The sequence below is a fragment of the Natator depressus genome, chromosome 5 (assembly GCF_965152275.1).
Source record: "Natator depressus isolate rNatDep1 chromosome 5, rNatDep2.hap1, whole genome shotgun sequence".
NCBI lineage: Eukaryota > Metazoa > Chordata > Testudines > Cheloniidae > Natator > Natator depressus.
In genome coordinates this window covers 71469463-71490465 of record NC_134238.1, presented here as the reverse complement: position 1 = coordinate 71490465, position 21003 = coordinate 71469463, and the positions used below count along the sequence as shown (strand labels likewise).

The following is a 21003-nucleotide window of genomic DNA, read 5'->3' as shown; positions in this document are numbered from 1 at the left end:
GGCCTGCGGGACAGAATGCTCTCTCTTGAATCATCATAGAATCATAGAATATCAGGGTTGGAAGGGACCCCAGAAGGTCATCTAGTCCAACCCCCTGCTCGAAGCAGGACCAATTCCCAGTTAAATCATCCCAGCCAGGGCTTTGTCAAGCCTGACCTTAAAAACCTCTAAGGAAGGAGATTCTACCACCTCCCTAGGTAACGCATTCCAGTGTTTCACCACCCTCTTAGTGAAAAAGTTTTTCCTAATATCCAATCTAAACCTCCCCCATTGCAACTTGAGACCATTACTCCTCGTTCTGTCATCTGCTACCATTGAGAACAGTCTAGAGCCATCCTCTTTGGAACCCCCTTTCAGGTAGTTGAAAGCAGCTATCAAATCCCCCCTCATTCTTCTCTTCTGCAGACTAAACAATCCCAGCTCCCTCAGCCTCTCTTCATAAGTCATGTGCTCTAGACCCCTAATCATTTTTGTTGCCCTTCGCTGGACTCTCTCCAATTTATCCACATCCTTCTTGTAGTGTGGGGCCCAAAACTGGACACAGTACTCCAGATGAGGCCTCACCAGTGTCGAATAGAGGGGAACGATCACATCCCTCGATCTGCTCGCTATGCCCCTACTTATACATCCCAAAATGCCATTGGCCTTCTTGGCAACAAGGGCACACTGTTGACTCATATCCAGCTTCTCGTCCACTGTCACCCCTAGGTCCTTTTCCGCAGAACTGCTGCCTAGCCATTCGGTCCCTAGTCTGTAGCGGTGCATTGGATTCTTCCATCCTAAGTGCAGGACCCTGCACTTATCCTTATTGAACCTCATCAGATTTCTTTTGGCCCAATCCTCCAATTTGTCTAGGTCCTTCTGTATCCTATCCCTCCCCTCCAGCGTATCTACCACTCCTCCCAGTTTAGTATCATCTGCAAATTTGCTGAGAGTGCAATCCACACCATCCTCCAGATCATTTATGAAGATATTGAACAAAACCGGCCCCAGGACCGACCCCTGGGGCACTCCACTTGACACCGGCTGCCAACTAGACATGGAGCCATTGATCACTATCCATTGAGCCCGACAATCTAGCCAGCTTTCTACCCACCTTATAGTGCATTCATCTAGCCCATACTTCCTTAACTTGCTGACAAGAATACTGTGGGAGACCGTGTCAAAAGCTTTGCTAAAGTCAAGAAACAATACATCCACTGCTTTCCCTTCATCCACAGAACCAGTAATCTCATCATAAAAGGCGATTAGATTAGTCAGGCATGACCTTCCCTTGGTGAATCCATGCTGACTGTTCCTGATCACTTTCCTCTCCTCTAAGTGCTTCAGGATTGATTCTTTGAGGACCTGCTCCATGATTTTTCCAGGGACTGAGGTGAGGCTGACTGGCCTGTAGTTCCCAGGATCCTCCTCCTTCCCTTTTTTAAAGATTGGCACTACATTAGCCTTTTTCCAGTCATCCGGGACTTCCCCCGTTCGCCACGAGTTTTCAAAGATAACGGCCAAGGGCTCTGCAATCACAGCCGCCAATTCCTTCAGCACTCTCGGATGTAACTCGTCCGGCCCCATGGACTTGTGCACGTCCAGCTTTTCTAAATAGTCCCTAACCACCTCTATCTCCACAGAGGGCTGGCCATCTCTTCCCCATTCTGTGATGCCCAGCGCAGCAGTCTGGGAGCTGACCTTGTTAGTGAAAACAGAGGCAAAAAAAGCATTGAGTACATTAGCTTTTTCCACATCCTCTGTCACTAGGTTGCCTCCCTCATTCAGTAAGGGGCCCACACTTTCCTTGGCTTTCTTCTTGTTGCCAACATACCTGAAGAAACCCTTCTTGTTACTCTTGACATCTCTTGCTAGCTGCAGCTCCAGGTGCGATTTGGCCCTCCTGATATCTTTCCTACATGCCCGAGCAATATTTTTATACTCTTCCCTGGTCATATGTCCAACCTTCCACTTCTTGTAAGCTTCTTTTTTATGTTTAAGATCCGCTAGGATTTCACCATTAAGCCAAGCTGGTCGCTTGCCATGTTTACTATTCTTTCGACTCATCGGGATGGTTTGTCCCTGTAACCTCAACAGGGATTCCTTGAAATACAGCCAGCTCTCCTGGACTCCCTTCCCCTTCATGTTAGTCCCCCAGGGGATCCTGGCCATCTGTTCCCTGAGGGAGTCGAAGTCTGCTTTCCTGAAGTCCAGGGTCCGTATCTAGCTTCAAAACTGCTTCATGAAGCATCAAGGTGTTTGTTGGAGGGCTCTCATGTAAATACTAATTTAGACTGCTCTGTTGGGCTAGTGAAATATGACAGAATCACATCATGATGGTATGCGTGAAAATGCACACTTTTTACCTTTGTTCAAAAGAGGAAAAGTAGAATATTACTTGTGGATTTCCTCTTTGCACTACCATGGAAGAAAACAAATGATGTTTATTCTTTTAATAATAAATAGTTCACAGAGATAGCACATTAATTTAAATTGGGATTTTAATGTTTTATCGTTATTATAAATACATTGAATTATCATCATACTTTGCACTTCCAGAGGGCCTTTCACTTGAACTGAGATGTGGTATTCCCATTTTAAAGATCAGGAAACAGAGGCATAGATAAGTTATACTGTTATGTTAAATGATGGCATAATGTTGCATAATCATACCCTCCCCCATTTTTTCCATAATTAACATTGCACAAAAAAATCCAACAATATTTTCTGTTGGAATTTATATCTGCTGGATAAAAGCACAATTCCCAGTCGCAAGAAAGTCTTATTTTAAGATGACAGACTGAAAAACTGAAAAATGTATTTCAATTATTGTACTTTGAACATTATGCAGGACTAAGGCAACAATAAACTAAATTACTGCTTCAAGCTCCTGCTCTCTCTTCAGGGGAATCTTATTTCATCAGAAACAAAACAAATGGGGGAAGTGCACACAGCTTTTGGAATTTCAAAGCAGTAATATACTCTATCTGGAGTTTACACCGTTTGGTTCGGCTCATTCCTGCCTGTTAGACTATACTTTATTTTAAACTGCATATTTTGTGTTGGTAAACATCAAGTTTTTAAGAACACTTGGGAATTCCAGTTATTATTCACAGACCAAGTTGAAAGGACTAATACAGAACAAAACCAGTATACTGTTAGTACAGTTAAAAGGTAACTTTCGGATGTACTCTTGAATGCTATCATGGTCTTCAGCCATCTTGATCTATCTTTAGAACAGAATCTGCCAACCAGGTTTTTATTTTTTACAAGAATTAGAGAGCAGCAAGGCCTGCTAATTAATTACCAAGACTTTGTAGAACATCTAAACATGATGACTTGTAGCCATTTCAGAAAAGGAGGAATTTATCACACAGAGAACAGAATAAATTCAGAATTTACTAACCCATTCTAGCTATCCAGGGGTGAAAGTAAAATGGAGCTCTTACTGGTAGGGGGCCACTCTGGCCTCCCCCCCCCCAGAAGGGGCAGAGCCTCGGGCAGAAGAGGTGGCGCTGGGGGTCAGCGCTCCCTGGTCCGCGCCGCCCAGGGCTCCAGTGGCGATTTAAAGGGCCCAGGGCTTTAACGTCACTGCCCCTTTTGCACCCCCCATCGGCGCCCCTGCCAGGTCATCGCTGCCCCTTTTGCGACCCCCCCCTCCATTGGCGGCCCTGCTGGTAGGAATGTGGCAGGGCCGCCGATGGGGGGCGCAAAAGGAACAACGATGCGGCAGCACTTTAAAGTCAGCGGTACGGGCTGGTCCTGGCGGCCACTTTGTACCGGTATGCTGTACCGGTCCGGACTGCCTTACTTTCACCCCTGTAGCTATCCTGAGCTCATAAACTAACTGCGCCAATTTTTAAAGACAGCCTATAATTGTGTATATAGTTTTACAGTGTGCATAACCCTTCCTTTGTCCAGTGCAAATAGAATTCACATACTCCTCTCATGTAGAAATATACCTGATTTGCATATGTAAATAAGCATTAAATAATTGCAAAATATCATAGGCACAAATTTAGAGACAGCCTTTTAAAATGTGGCTTTTGTGCTAATTTTTATAACTGACATTCCATTAAAACTCTTTTTAATGAGCTCTCCTGCATTATTTTTCTAACAGCACCACAAATTCTTAAAACACTATATTTAATACGGTGCTGGTATTCTGGGTAATGGTATATTTTAAATGAAAGCATGTAAGTCCCTGTTTTAAGTAAAGTAGATTGAAGTATTTTAAACAATAACATATATAATAAAATAATTTTGTAGCCATTACATAAAATTTAATTATGTGATTTTATTCAGTCTTCCCAGTACAGTTCACAAACACCTTAAGTAAAGGTCCACCTGCCTTAGGAAATTGTTTTTTCTCAGCCTCTTGCCAAGTGGTTGCTTAATACAGGTTTCCCTGTAAATTATTTCCATTTTATTTCATAATAAATGTTCACAAAATAGAATAGAATAAATTATGAGCAGATATGCAGTTAAATATTTTCACATAAGTGTTCTAGGAACTCAGAAGTTGCAGGGCAAAACTGTACGTAACACATCTATTTTATTTAATGAAAGTGGATAGCTGTTGGTAAAAGCAGAATTAGGAGCATGATATTTGTTTTTCAGGAGCACTGTAAATTATGCACTAGAGGGGTTTCCAGCAAACTAGACAGTAAAATGATGACCTGCCTAGATTCTTCTATTCTCCAAAAGTGTCAACAGATCTGTTTGGCCTATCTACTGACACAAGTGCAGATTTCACCCCATTTCATTGAAGTCAATGGTAAATCTCCCATTGACTTTAATGGGACCAGGAGTTTTCCGAGGTTCTGGTCAATACCTATTTTTCATGGTCAGAAACTGGGAGAGTTTGAATTTTATAGTAAATGTACACTATAGCCAGCGTGCTGTATAACAACATGTTTACATCATTAAGTGAACTCTATGAATACCAAGGTATGACAAATTCTCAGACCTTCACTCATGCAGAGTGACAAATGTTGGAATGGATCTGACTGCATGATAGCTCTCACATCTGCAGGCATCATTTCTCAAAAGTCTATGACGTCAATGGAGCACACATTAGAGAGTGGTTCATTGCTGAAGCAAAAGCCTGACAATCATTCACAAGCGGACATTTTCCCTTGACCACTGATCTACATTTTACCTGTACTGTAGGATGATGTTTCAGTTATATTTGCAAAACAAAAAAGAGCATTCCTCATATCTTCATTATAGACCCGGTCCTCCCTAATAGAACAAACATGAATGAGCTTCAAGATCATACAATTTCTAGTTCAAATGTTGGTCTATGCTATGTCTTGCAAAATCAATTACCAGGAATCTTGCTTAATGCCACAAATCTAAAATAAGACCCATTGTTAGAAGACATATGTGTATGTATCTGACCCATTTTTGGGTTTAGGTATTTGTTAAAAATATTGAGAGCCTAATTCTCTACTCATTTACACCAATGTGAATCATAAATTGCTATCCTGAAGCAAATGGACTTGCAACAGTGAAAAATGGGCATGAGTGAGAGAAGAATCATACCCGGCTACCTGGGTATAAGTTTCTGGCACCAGTCTGGAACTTTAAAGGTCTACAGCCTCCCAATCCAGCAAAGAGAGGTAAAACAACAACTTTTTTTTTTTTGAGATAACAGTAAAAGTGAAGCATTGAAATCTTTCCCACCAAAAAAAAAAAAAAAAAAAAAAAAAGAAAAAAAAAAAGGTTGTACAGGCTGTCATCTTCAATTTGGACGTCTCTCTAGGTGCTCACATCCAGGCTACGTCTAGATCTTGCAGAGTCTTTCTGGATAACATCTCTAAGATACCATCTTTCCTATCCATCCACAGAACTAAAACTCTTATCCAGGCTCTCATCATCTCATGTCTCTACTACTGCAACATCCTTTTTGCTGGTCTTGACAAATTTAATTTTGCCCCACTCATATCTATTGAGAATGCTGCTGCAAAGATCATTTTCCTAGCTCATCGCTTTGGCCATGTTGCCCCTCTCTTTGTATCCCTCCACTGCCTCCCTCATTGCTACTGCATTAAACAAAAGCTGCTTGTCTTCACATTTCAAGGTCTTTTACCATCCATCCCCACCACACCTACTTTCTCTCACTATCAAGACATTGACTCCTGCCTCTGACTGGTCAATGAAACCAGCATCCATCCCCCCGCCTGTTAAATTTTCAAACAAGCATCTACATGCTTTCTGTCATGCTGCTCTTCATACTCAGAGAATCTCCCTGTACATATATGCAAAGCTACCTCATTATCCTACTTCAAATCCCTCCTTAAAACCTTCCTCTGTAGTGATACCTACAAAAAACCACACCTGACAATGGTTAGGCTGCCCGAGTTCCGAGACCATTGCCTAACACACTGACCAGTCGTCTCCGTTTTTCCTTGTACTCCCCCATTTGTCTGTCTCATCCACCTTATCTATGGTCTGATACTTAAATTGTAAGCTCTTTTGGGACAAGGACTGCCTTGTTGTACAGCACCTAGCATAATGGGGTCCTGGTCCATGACCAGGGCACTTACGTGCTACATTAATACTACTACTAATAAACAGCTCCCCAGTGGAGCACAATAAGCAAAACAGCAGCTCTAGTGGGGAAAGGCAAATGTCACCCAGAGGAACCAAGGCAACAACAGTAATAGCTAAAGACAGGCTTGAGATGTAAAGTCTGGATCAGCTTCCAAGCTTTCTTCAAATACAGAGGTGTTCAGATTCATGTTTTCAGCTTAGGCACAACACAAAGAAAGGCCAGAACTGCAGTGTTTTGATCTGGACATTTACAAAGCGAGCGCAGAGGGTTTGGAGCTAGGGTTCTAGTGTGGGCTCAGTTTTAGTGATAGCCAAAGAATGGTGCTGGCATCTCTTAAATAAAAAGTTTGAAAAAAATCTAAGATGATAAAATGTCCAGGAAGGCAGCACTGAAGACAGTGTTTAGTCAGAGCTTTAGAATCTTGCACTTGGACTTGAAGAAATTCTAGATTTCACTGAATGAACTCCTATGGCATTTCCTTTTGATTCTGCCTTTGGCAGGGTGTCAGAATTGCATTTAAATGTTGGTAACGAACCAAGCAATTGCTTAGTCTAGGCCTACCACCTATTGTTTACATCTATCCATGCTTGTGGTGGGGACTATAGGGAATGGAAGCAACTTTATGCTCAGTGGCTCAGCTGGAAATCTCTTGGCAGCTTTGGTCTAGCTGGACTGGGAGTGAAGGGTGTTCTTTAGTGCTGTAGTTGTCACAAAAATGTCCTGCTATACTTGCCTGGTGCTGAGAGAAGGTAGCTGCCACATTTTCTTGCTCATTTCCCTTGGGATCCACTGAGGCAGAGAGAAGCTCCGCTTTGCAGACATATGTCTCTGGTGGGAAATTTAGCTCTGCACCAGAAAAGGCACAACATTCCTCCTGCTGCTCTGCATAAAATGAAAAGCCTGTAAGAATTTAAACAGATACTCTGTTCAGTTGGCTCTCTAGTAGGTGGGCTTATTGGACCAGCCAGAAAAAAAAAAGTCCTTCTTGAAGCAACAGTGCTCTCCAGACAAGCAATGTAAGAGTGTTGAAAGAGGAATCCACCCATGAAATGGACACAAAGCTAAGGAAATGGGAGTCATACAGCAAGTTCATACACCTGAGTTTTTGCATTTATCAGAGTTGCCTACAGGGAGTGAGGAGTAACCCTGCTGTGCTGAACACTGCAGGAGACGTAACAGCACAATTACTGTATTATTGTATCCTCCAATCCAAAACTGTTACCTAAAATTGTTTTGCATTATGGCCCTTCTATGTGTTCAGTAGCTGTGCCTAGCTAGTAACTGGCTTCAGTGGCATTTCTGCCTGTTTGAATTTGATCCATTGTATTTGAAACATTTAAGTTTCTTCTACTCATAGTGTAGCACTTGAGCACATTTCCTTGCTTTTCATCAGTCTTTCAGGTTTGTCAGCAATATTAGAGAAAATACAAATTGTGTGAAATTCTAAAAATGACACAAAATAACGTAAATTTAATACCCACAGACACTCCAGGACCCCAGGAATTATCTGATAAGTACAGAATAGATCCAGTTTTAAAAATAGATCCAAGAGACAAGAGAAAGAGAGAGCCAGATTCACTTTCTGATAGTACTGACTCTTGCAGCAGAAAGTCTATTAGGTGAGAAAGGGGATTAACGTTTTGCAAGACACGTGCACTCTACCCTGTACCAGAGAACCTGCAAAGGGTGGGTGGTACTGACTGAGAGATGCATTGATTCAATGCAGCCCAGTGGTGGGGCTCCTATGGAGCCTCTGAAGGGTTCTGCAGCTTTAATGTTCACTGCAGAGAGTGGTGGTGGAAAAACTGCCTTTCCTCCTTGGAGAGTGAAAACTTCTTTCTGCCTGTGTGCAAAAATCTTTGCTGGAACAAGGAGGTGCAATTGTCTTCTCCGGACCAGAAGGGGTGTATCTAGCTCACCCCTTGCAAAAATGGAAATGTTAGTTTTGTTCATTCAAGACAGTAGCCGTTCTTACTGATGGTGATCTGCAAGTATCTGACAGTCACATGACCTGCTGAGTTTAAATATATTGTTTTCAGTACAAGCAGGCACAGCTAAATATTCAGACTGGTACCTAGCCACATACACATGTAGATTACAAAGCACTGCAAGTTGTGTACTATTGGGAAATAAAAGTTATATTTTTTTCAACTCACAAAACAACAGTTTTCCCATAGTATTGCTACAAACTATTCTTCATTCCAGTCAATAACTTCAGGCCTTTTAACTTGCTGAAATTTGATTCAGACTCCTAATGGCTTCAGCTAGCGAGTTGAGCATCATTAACTTCCTTCCCCATATTACGCGTCTGCGTAATACTAGTGTATTTGGAGCATACTGGGTTAGAAGAAAGACATCACTGGAGGAAACACAAGTTGTTCTGAACTGTGAGGTCATTATTGATATTTATTATTAAATTGTCAGAACCTATCTTGTTAAATTCTTAGCACATCCATCTTAGTAGTGTATATAAAATGCCACTAATGTGCATGAAAGACATTTTCCCTTACTCACAGGAAAATGAAGCTGTTAGACCTTATATGTGTACCATCATATCTATTTACAAAATGATAAAAAAGATTCCCACTAACACTTACAACTGAAATGAAGGAAAGCCTTGGGTAAATCTTTAATTGACAATGCCATCTATTTTCATCTGGTTGATATTACACAAAAATTGACTCCTTTCAGTTCAGTCAAACTTCTGCCTCTGACCTGGGCATTAGTTTTAATGATACATTCCTTGAATATGGCTCAAGGCACTGTGTTTTTGTATTCAGAAGTTACAAAATTAAACTGCGTAAAGCTCAGTTTTTCTAAAATTCAAATACAAGTTTTTAACTACTATGATTTAGGGTAATTCGTGACTTCAGTGCACATTATGCATAAACGTCAGTTCACAGCAAACTGATATTTATTTTCTCTTTTTTGTTTTGGATTCTTAACAGAAGATCTGTTCCCAATGTTAACACTGCAGCTAGATTCTCCTCCTTTTCCTTCATTACCTATATACTCTCATATATTAAATGCCACAAACTACATTAATGGGATGGTACTGTTGAGATTTTGCTACACACACAGAAAACCATGACATTCAAAGTTATTGTTTCAATACTAATTGTATGTAGTATTTTCTGTTACTGTATATAACTATAGTATATTTTTCTGCTTTACTACATAACTGCAGTGCATGCCATAATGAGGGAACTTCAGTTAATGGGAGCAGGATTAGGCCCATAGATGTTTGCATTTATTTTCCTTTAAAGAAAAAGCAAGTAAGGCCAAGAATCTTAGAACTGTAGGGGCCCTCGATAAGTCATCTAGTCCTGCCTCTGGCATCAAGGCAGGACTACATATTATCTAGAAAAGGAGTACCTGTGGCACCTTAGAGACTAACAAATGTATTTGAGCATAAGCTTTTGTGAGCTTTTCTTTTTGCGAATACAGACTAACACGGCTGCTACTCTGAAACCTGTATTATCTAGACCATCCTTGAGAGGTGGTTTGTCTTACCTGTTAACAACCTGTAACGATGGAGATTCCACAACCTCCCTAGGTAATTTGTTCCAGTGCTTAAGTACCCTGACAGTTAGGAAGTTTTTCCTAATGTCTAATCTAAATCTCCCTTACTGCAATTTAAACGCAATACTTCTTGTCCAGTCGTCAGTGGAAATGGAGAACAATTTAACAACCTGTTAAATACTTGAAGAGTGTTATGTCCCACTTCAGTCTTCTTTTCTCCAGACTAAAAACATACCTTTTTTTCCTCACCAATCTTTCCTCAGAGGTCATGTTTTGTAGACGTATCATCATTTTTGTTGTTGTCCTCTGGACTTTCTCCAGTTTGTCCACTTCATTCCTAAATCATAGTGACTAAAATTGGCCACTGCAATTCAGTGGTCTTATTAATGCTGAGTAAAGCAGAAGAATTACTTCTTGTGTCTTGCTTACAACACTCCTGCTGATACATCCCAGAATGAAGTTTCCATTTTTTTAAACAGTATTACACTATTGACTCATATTTAGTTTGTGATCCACTATAACCTGCAGATCCTTTTCTGCAGTACTCTTTCCTGGTAGTCAATTTTCATTTTGTATTTGTACAATTGACTATTCCTTCCAAAGCATAGTACTTTGCATTTGTCCTTACTAAACTTCATCCTGTTTATTTCAGACCATTTCTCCAATTTGTCAAGATCATTTTGAATTCTATTCCTGTCCACCAAAGCACTTGCAACCCCTCCCGGTTTGGTATTGTCTGCAAACTTTATAAGCAGGGGTCTACCAAATTTACAGCTGTAAAAATTGTGTCTCAGACCGTGAAATCTGATCTCCTCCATGAAATCTGGTCTCTGGACGCCCAGCTCTGAAGGCAGAGTGGAAAGCAGTGGCTGCTGGCTGGGTACCCAGCTCTGAAGGCATGGTATTGTGGAATAAATGCATCTTAACAGTTTGCAAAAGTGTGATAATGACCTTAACATATACATGTCTCTTTTCCTGGTTAGTTCTCTCAAAATAGATCACATTAAATAAATACTCCAAAAACAAGTTTACTTTCAACCCAAAGGGAAATGTTTCTGGAGAGTTAGGAGCACCTGAAAACAGTAGTTTCAAATAAGAGTTCCTCTTTAACTGTAACAGAAACTGCACACTGTCTAATTAACATTGAGAAGACCTGTTATAAAGAGATATGTGGGGGCAAATTCTTTCAACCTATGCAAATGCTGAGTTTGTTTAAATTGTGCAGGAGAGTCCCACAGAGCTTGGGGGGATGGAATTATTTCCCCCACAGGGCTGAGGAACATCTATGTTGCATCTCCATCCCAGCTTCCGTAACTCATGGTCCTTAGTGGTACGTAGAGGCCACTGCCCTTCACAGTCACATATCCCAGCTCTCCCTTAGTCTGTCCCAAACCCCCTGTTCAGAAACATGGTTTAGCCTGTGCAAAGCCTTCTCCTTCCCATATAGCAGAAACACTGCAGTCCAGGTGCCTTTTAGGTCCTAAGCACGTATGGTAGAGGAGGTAAGGTTTGCCCCTTTTAAAGCAAATACAGACTTTAATTTTCAAAATGATATGTCCTTTAGTTCCTATGCATCCCTGATTTACACCTGGACTTTGAGAGTTGAACCTCAGCAGGACAGGCCTGAATACTTGTTCCTTACTAGAGATTTTTAATTGGCTCGTAAAACTGGTGAAAGCTAGTATGTTAGCATCAGCTTGCCACAACTATCTTCATTGTGACTATTCCTGATAACTGGTCACCTTTGTGAGGACGGGGTTCATGATCCAGCCCTTAGAATGTGCTATCTAAAGATTTTCTGAAAGAAATTGCTAACTCCCCTCCCCCACCCACTTCTACTGTGCAGTTTAAGAATACCTTCTACATTCACTTGCTTCATCGTTAAGCTTAATGAGCTCTCCAGTGCAGGCATTTACTTTAATAATAATAATGGTATTCAAGTTGTGCAATGAATCTTACTGCAGATGATAAAAAATAGAAGTTTCAGCAACACAGGAACACAGAGCTGGAAGGGAACTCCTGTGTCACTGAGTTCAGGCCCTTGCTATTGCAGGCCACCCTGTTTCATAACTGACAACTTAGCCACTTCAAAGAGTCCATAAGATAATTATTTGGTTAAAAGCAACCCTCAATCAAGCTACATCAGACATCTGTGTGCATCCCACAATATAACAGTTATCACAATCTTCATTCTCCCATTTATTTTAGGAACATAGGATCTGACATAATAGATCCATCTAATCCAGTATCTTGCCTCTTGCTGTGACAAACACATGATACTTCAGAGGAAAGCAAATCCTTATCTCTGTACCACCATCATGTCCCATCCTATTCTGCAGTGCTGCATGTCAGAGGAAAATATTCCTTCCTGATCCTTGCAGCAGGATTCTTGGATGCCATTATTTTCTCTTGCAGAAATACAAAAATGTATACATTATATATAAAATTATTTGTAGATTATCTATTTAAATTTTCAGAGTTGTGCAAAATTATGGGGAGGGTCGGACAATAATTATTAAATGACAGTAAACGCAAATTCAAAAAGTTAAAGTTTATAACCATTAAAGTACAAATTGTCAACATAACATCAAAACAGACAAAGTGAATATCCTTAAATCAAACTCTAAGAAGTTCTCAAGCAGCATTTTCCTTACTTTACCTATCTGTACCTTTCAATTATTATTGATAGAAATAGTGTTTTGTTGGCTTGTGTGTGGTGATATCAATATTTACTGATAAAAATCTAATCCTGCCAAGATTACTTATCAAGATTTATAAAGTTACTCAGACACACTGACTTGCTGACCACCTGTGAGAGTGAATTCCAAAGAGATTATATGTTCATGAAGAGATATTTCTATTTATTTGTTCTAAATTTGCTGGCCCTTAATTAAGATGAATACATCCCTTGTATGAAATGGTGTAAAAAGAAGGGATTGTTCAATTTCCTTTGCACCCATCATACATTTTTAATAGCTTAGTCATGCACCCTGACTCTTCTCCTTTCCACACTATGTAATTCTAGATCTTCCAATCTCTCATCAGATGTAAGTCCCCCATCAGCACTAATGCTTTTCACGTCTCTCCTTTGACTCTTTTGAGCTAAATCCACAAAGAGGACTTAGGCTCAGCACTGCAGTGCCTAACTTCAGGTGCTCTGCCACTGAATAGAATCCACAGTTTCAAGTTAGGTACCCAGGCTCCCTGTACAAGGCATGGGGGGAGCTAGGCACCTAACAGTGAGACTCTCAAAAGCCAGCAGGGATACTGAGCAGGGAGCTACCTAACATAGCCAACAGAAAATGCCAAAGTGTGTGTGTGTCGGGGAGGGGTTTATAGTGTGTGTGTGGGAGGGATGACATGCTGCATCTTGTCCAGCCTCTGGGGCTTGTCCTACCCTCCACTGTTGCCCTTTGATGTGGGAGTGGTGCAAGCTCAGGTGACAGGCTCTGTCTGGTGGTAGGTAGGGACACAGCAGTGATACAGTCTGCTCGTCAGGGGAGTAGCCATTCTGGGCATTCTGTTTCAGCCCCTCCCCTCACATCCTTAGTCTAGTATCCAATATCTCCTATGATGGTTGGGGCTAATCAGATTGCCAGTTCTGGGAGCTGAGAGGGATTTCCCCCCCTACGATGAATCGGCAAACTGGAATGTAGATTTTTTCCCCTTCCATTCAGCATCCAGGATGTCTGGTTTGGGTGTGGGTGTGAATTTACAATGGTCGCAAAGCTGGTGGGTTCAAGTTCAGTTGGTGGGCTAAGCAGGGTCCAGCAGAGCTCCCTGCATACTGGTTGAAGGCATTCCCATGGCATATTCAGGAGGTATGACTATGCCTGGTACAGCATGTGGCTCCTCATATCTAATACCTCTGCCGTGGAGGAGACCCTCTGGCTGGGACTCTGATTTCCGTTATGGTCCCTTGGCAGGCCGGTCTAAGAGAGTAGAGGGGGCACAGCCTTTACACTCACCCAGGTTTATAGTTCAGCTGGCACCAATGGCCCACATGAAGTCCATTCTGGAACAATCCTGCCGAGTAGTTCGGGATGGCTACCCCAGTTAGGTTTTACTTGTCAATAAAGTTGCAACCTCCATATTTAACCATACTATGGTGTCTGTGTTACATTGTTTCTTTGGGTATGTCTACACTACCAGCGGATCAGTGGGCCGCGATTGATCCAGAGGGGGTCGATTTATCACGTCTAGTCTAGACACGATAAATTGACCCCCGAGCACTCTCCCATCAACTCCTGTACTCCACTGCCACGAGAGGCAAAGGCAGAGTCGATGGGGGAGCGGCAGCAGTTGACTCACCATAGTGAAGACACCGCGGTGAGTAGGTCTAAGTACATCGACTTCAGCTACGTTATTCACATAGCTGAAGTTGCGTAACTTAGATCGATCACCCTCTCCCCCCAGTGTAGACCAGGGCTTTGTCCACATCAGCTGCACACATCTAGTGCTTCTAAATGCACCACAGCTCAGCATGATCTTGTGACAACAGATTATGCATCATTTCTCCCAGTTTTTAAAGTATCCAAATGTCCTATTTGTGTTTTGTTGCTGCTGCTGCTTTGTTTTTTGTTGTTGTTTAAGCTGCTCCTGCACCCAGAACAGATTTTTAAATGCATCTATTCTTGATGACTCCTGAGGTATTTTCCCTTCAGTTTATCCTTGAAGTTCAGAGTCTATCAACATATATTAGAAGTTCAGGCTATTTTCTGGCAACAGGAGTTAGTGGGATTTAAATGATGTTACCTAGTCCAGTCTCCCAAGACAATGAACTCTATCTGGAGTCTGACAATATATCATTAGTTTTAATAGTCAAGGCAAACTGTAAACACTCAATGTCTACTTCTCTAACAAGTCATTATTAGACTGTTCCCAATATTGACTCTTAGGTACTTTATGTAACAGCTCTTGAATCCACTCACTACAACTGCCTCCCATTACTTAAATAGGTTTCCATTAGCAACAATGTTTTCTCTTTTTACCTATTGTTACTTATTTTCCTATCTACTCCTTTATCAGGGCCCTTAATAAGAGTTTCTGAAAACCCAATTAAATTAGATACAGATCATGGTTATCTACTAATTTACTTCCCTTTTTGAAAGGTTAGAGTCATGATTTTCCTCACATAAATGTTGACAGACTGACCTTATTTGGACATATTTATTCAAGTGGTGTACTATTAGACCTTTGAATTTGACTACGAATCATTTCTATAGAACCAAGGTGAGGTTTACCAGATGGTAATGTCTGGCAGCTTGCATTTTTCAAAATAGACCAAAAATTAGCTTTCCAGTCTTCAGAACGAGTTGCTGTCTTTAAGGAGCTATGGCTAAGTCTTGTAGCCTTTTGCTCTTGGAGTTCAGTCCCAAGGATCACATGTTCATTAGCGTGCCCACTATTTTATGCCCTTCAGAACACTAGCAGGAAAAACATCTATATTTACAGTACTGGAATTTCTCCAATTGCTCCATAGCTTCCTTCTTAGAGATGTCAGTCTGTCAGAGCCAAATTTCAACTTCCCTTAAAAGTGTTGCTGGGGGCGGGAATTTCTATATTATCTTATTTTAACTTTACCATTTTTTTCCATTGCTTCTCTCCTTTTCAGGAGTTCAGAGCAGGAGTTCTCAAACTGTGGGTTGGCACCCCAAAGTGGGTCACGACCCCATTGCCAGGGCTGGTGTTAAGACTTGCTGGGGTCCAGGGCCAAAGCTGAAGCCCGAGCCTCACTGCACAGGGGTGAAGCCAAAGTCCAAAGGCTTTAACCCTGGGCTGCGGGGCTCAGGCTTTGGTTTCAGCCCTGGGCAGCGGGGCTCAGGTTACGGCCCCCTGCCTGGAGCTGAAGCCCTTGGGCTTCGGCTTTGCACCCCCCCACCCCCATGCACAGGGTAGTGGGGCTCGAGCTTTGCCCCCCCATCTTGGGTGGTGGGGCTCAGGTGGGCTCAGGCTTTGATACCCCTTCTGGGGGTTGTTAATAATTTTTGTTGTCAGAAGGGGGTTGCAGCGCACTGAAGTTTGAGAAACGCTGGTTGAGAGTGTTTACAGTCTGTCCATTTCTCTAGGGCAGGGGTTCTCAACCTTTTTCTTTCTGAAGCCCCCCCCAACATGCTATAAAAATTGCATGGCCCACCTGTGCCACAACAACTGGTTTTCTGCATATAAAAGCCAGGGCCGCCATTAGGGATAGCAAGGAGGGCAACTGCCCAGGCCCCATACCACAGGTGGTACCATAAAGCTAAGTTACTCAGACTTCAGCTTCAGCCCCTGGTGGTGGGACTCGGGGGGCCTTGGCTGCAGTCCCATGCAGCAGGACTTCGGGCCCTGGGCCCTAGCAAGTCTGATGCCAGCCATGTTTGGCGGACCCCCTGAAACCTGGTCAGACCCCCGGTTCAGAACCACTGCTCTAGGTCTTCATATCACACCCATCACCATGCTAACGGAAACTGACTGTGTCAGTCATATTTGAAGCCTTTGTGCTTTTAATGTATTTGGAGAATTTGTAATTATTTACTTCATGCCTTTGATTATGTTCTTCATATTCTCTCTGCATTTTATGGGCCAAATTATCAAAAAGGGTCTTGCGTGGCCTGGCCTCCAACTGTGTGTGTAACTTTGCATATGCAAACACTAAACATTAAATGGTAATTTAATTCATTTTTCACCAAATACAGTAGAACCAACTGTGGCAAACTATTTTATGCTTGCAGTAGAATCACATTCTCATAAGTAAAATGATAACTATTGCTTATCATTCCAGTCTTGAGTGTGATTAATTCATGAGTATGGAGAAAGATACTCGCAACAATTTGGAGTCAGTAAAAATAAAATAATAAAAAACTATGTTCTTACCACATTACAGTTATACAGCAGACCCTTAACCATCAAAGTCTTCAAAAAGAGGCCCTAATGCTAATCTCAGCTATGCTAGCATTGGTGTCAATGGAGTTGTACTGGTGTGAAACCAGGGGTGAAAGTAAGTCTAGGGGCTTACTGATACGGGGCTGGACTGGGGCCGGCTCTGGCCCCCGGAAGGGGCGGGGCCTCGGGTGGAAGGGGTGGGGCTGGGGGAGGTCAGAGCCAGCCCTGGCCCACCCTGTACTGGCAAGTGCCTCCTTCCCCCTCCCCGGGGTAACAGTGGCAGCCAGGGGCTCTGGCAGCGGTTTAAAGGGCCATGGGTGGTAGCGGCGGCAGGGGTCCTGGGCCCTTTAAATCGTCCCCGGAGTCCCGCCGCTGCTTCCCCAGGGCTCCGACCACCACTACCGCACCGGGCCCTTTAAATCATCTCCGGAGCCTGCCAGGGCCCTGGGGAAGTGGCGGCGGGGCTCCAGGGACGATTTAAAGGGCAGGTTGCAATCTGTATTTTAAAACAAGCTGTATTTGCCACTATCAGCACACTTTGCTAAAAGGGCATGGAGACTTTCTTATTATCTCAACCACTCTAAGTCAATGACAAGAAATCTATCATAAGTAAAAGAACAGTTGGCATAAAGTCTGCAAGCCTTCCAGAGTGTATTAGTCTACTTCACATTTTAGAAACAGAAGTATATATCATTCTATAAAAAGAAAAAGGAATTATTTTCAGATGAATTTATCTGCCAGAATATCTGTACAGAAAAGGCAACTTTTAGAAAACAACCCTTAGTTATCATTAGGTATGAGCCAAAATCCCAACACCTGTTTAATGAAAGGCAGGTGTTCAAGCTGTATTTTTTTTGTGTGTGAACACAAGAATAGAAAGTTATTAAAGTAAGAGAAAAATATAACCAATATATGAAGTTGGGTTACCATTGGTACTGATTTGGGGCCAGCTTAAATTACATTTATTCATGAATAAGAATGGCCGGGTCAAGCCCTTTATAACTAACATTCTGCCGCAAAATAAGATCAAATGAAATATTGTTGCTCTCTCCACTATTTGGCTTTAACCAAATACCACGGTCAGTTATAGTGCATTAGCCAAAAGGTACAACCTTAGTAATACAGTATAATAGTATAGTAACAAATGCCACATTAGCATTGCACTTATGGTAGACACATTACATAAACCTACTTAAAAGCAATGTATATATGTGGACTACCTTAGAAAACTTATGCACAGTAAAACATGTTATGGGAGACTAGTCACAGTAGCTTTTCTATATATTTAAATAACTTTTAAATGTTAAGAAACAGGTATAGGAATTATAGTTTTGCTATTATTATTGATCTACTTACATATGCCCAAACACAAAGCAAGATCCATAAAAAAGCGTTGTCGTTATTTCGTAACCTTTAGAAACAGGCTTTATTGAGACTCTGATTCTCAGAACAGCAGCAGGTTAGATTCGGTTTCTCCGTGTTCCATGCTAAAGCTCTGCATTTACCTGTGAATGCTCTTAGTTAGCGCCAGAATGAAAGATCTAGGGAGTGGCCCAAAGTAACCTATGTACTGTACAAACTACTGATAAGCATTTTATATCACCACCAAGAAGTGATGTTTTAAAGCCAACAATCTTGTGTTAGACTTGATTTAACTGAATACATGAGAAAGTTAGTGAAGAAAATCAGTGACACTTACCATTATTCCAGTAAGTAAACAGACTCCTTTCCCACAGTACGTATTAGGTACCATGTCACCATATCCAATAGATAGGAAAGTTATTGAAATCAACCACATGGCTCCAAGGAAGTTGCTAGTAACATCCTGTTGATCGTGGTACCTAAGAGATGGAAACAACAATTAACTCTATAATAAATACTTCTACTAAATTTCTGTGTTTTGAGAGGGAGCTTTCACTAGCTGGTGTCTCAGCTGTTCCTTCTCAAAGATGTAATGCTATTTTTATTTATGTATTTTTGTTTTGTTTTGTTTCTGGAGATAAGCAGTTGTTATATAAAACTGAGACACAACAACAAAAATCAGCGGGTACAACAGCAGAGGTATTTATCTGTGCTATTTAGTTGATATACTTTTATTATTACCTAATGTGGTGGAAGCTTTTGGCTGAAAAATTCCCCGCCCCCGCCCACCAGAATCACTTCATTAGGGGGAAAATTCTCCACCTCCACAGGTGCTGAAGCCTACTGTGCAGTGGGACCAGCACAATCTGCTGCCTACACGGAAGTAGCAGTGGGTCTCTGCAGGTGGTGGTGGAGGCATGGGTGGGCTGAGGGCAGGGCACCCCGTTCATCTCCCCAGCGACCGGCCTGAGTATAGCCTTGTAAGCAGAGGTTCATTATTAAACTGACATGCGGATACTGAATTAAACTGAAGCAGTCTGGCACCATCATTCTACTTTACTACATTCAACAGCTACATTGCATTCCGACTTGACCATGAAAGGTTCATGTTAAAAATGTAAATATTTCTTTTTGTTAAAATTCAGTACTGACTATACATTGATTTTTGGGGATGTGCATTTTTGTTAAAATACTCTAGAACAATACAACTATTCCCCCGCCTCCAAGTCTCAGAGAGAGGTTAAACAATATAGTGGCCCTTATATTACATTTGGGCCCAAACAGCTGTGAATCCAGTGGGACCTGCTTTAGGATCAAAACTTGTTGCCAACACACATAGTCTGAATGAAATGAATGCTCACCAGTGAAGCTTCTGGCAATTAGGGCAAATGGAAATCTTGTCTCCCAGGCACAGAGTAACACAGAGAGACCCTCCCTTTCTGCTGCTGAAGCTTCAGGGTAATCCCACAGCTGCCAGGCTGTCCTACATGAGTGGTTTAGGCTGGAGTATTCTGGTGTTGCCCTCCCCATGGTGTACCCTGAGCCACTGTCCTCACTGGGCACAAGGACCACTTGTGGAGCTGTGCTCCATGAGATGCAGGAGCACACTGTCTCCTACCACAAAAGCAATTTCCTTAACTTTGCTTCCTTAAGAGTCTCCTATGCTTGCAGAGATGGGCTAGGATTGCACAGGGAATGCATCAAAAGCTCTCTCATTCACAGAGTGGACACCGTCACGACACTATGCTATGTCAGAGATGCAAGGATGCACATTTTTAACAGCACAATCATCAATGGTAATTATCCAGGTTTCACTTGAGAGGTGTATCATAATTAGTAAGGTCTTTTAGATGAAATATTCACTAAAGCTGTCTGCATCTATATTTAGTAGCACACCACTTCAAGGACCTGCTCAAATGTTTTTATCTTGTCAGCTCTCAGCAACAAGCTGATTGATCTCTGGGATTTCCCACTCTGGTTATTTTAGCCTTTGATTTAGCAAGGAACACAAGAACATGCTTAACAGTGCTACCAACTCTTGTGATTTTACCATGAGTCTCATGATATTTGGTGTTTTCATTAAAGCCCCTCAAGCAATGTGGTTAAAAACTCCTCATGCAATGAGCTAACAGCTTTCATAAAACAAAGAAAAGTTTCCAGCCGTAATGACTACAGAAAACAAGTTTGGAATTGTGACCCCCTACTGCTCAAAAACCAGAAGGCAAAACAAAGAAAACCAAACAATGCATTAAATTTTATAATCTCATGACTTTTAAGCCAGCTTCATGACTTTTGTGGCCTGAGTCATGCTTTTGAATCCCTGAGGTTAGTAATCTAGCTTTAAATATTTGCTTAACTCCTACTGATTTTAATGAGACTATTTATGTTCTTAAAATTAAGCACATGCTTAAGTACTTTGCTGACTCATGACCTGTATGTCTTTATTTATTTATTGGATCAGGCTCTAAGGGCTTGATCCTGCATCATGAAAGTCAATAGGAATTTTTCTGACTTCAGTGGGAGCAGGCAGGTACAGGCCCCATCTCTATATTTAAGATGTTGCATGCACTGTATATATGATCAATTACAGAGTGAATCCATCTATATTAAAAATGGAAGAGATGAAGAGCATTTTCTGCATACTAGAAATTGCAATGTTGCATTTACAAGCTCTATGAGAATGACAACAACTGCAAAAGGATAAATGAGCCATT

At 41.7% G+C, this 21003-nt stretch overlaps 1 protein-coding gene across 4 annotated transcripts in view; it reads right to left on the bottom strand.

The window, feature by feature from the left end:
* Positions 1-21003, bottom strand: part of KCNN2 (potassium calcium-activated channel subfamily N member 2) — a 106614-nt gene that overhangs the window by 14040 nt on the left and 71571 nt on the right. For 2 of the 4 annotated variants that reach the window (XM_074952974.1, XM_074952976.1), the window contains exons 4-5: positions 18627-18768; positions 7275-7418 (exon numbers count right to left, since the gene is read on the bottom strand). In XM_074952974.1, coding sequence (XP_074809075.1) covers positions 7275-7418; positions 18627-18768 — 286 coding nt within the window. The remainder of the gene's footprint in view (positions 1-7274; positions 7419-18626; positions 18769-21003) is intronic. The other 2 variants (XM_074952975.1, XM_074952977.1) reach the window with 1 other exon arrangement.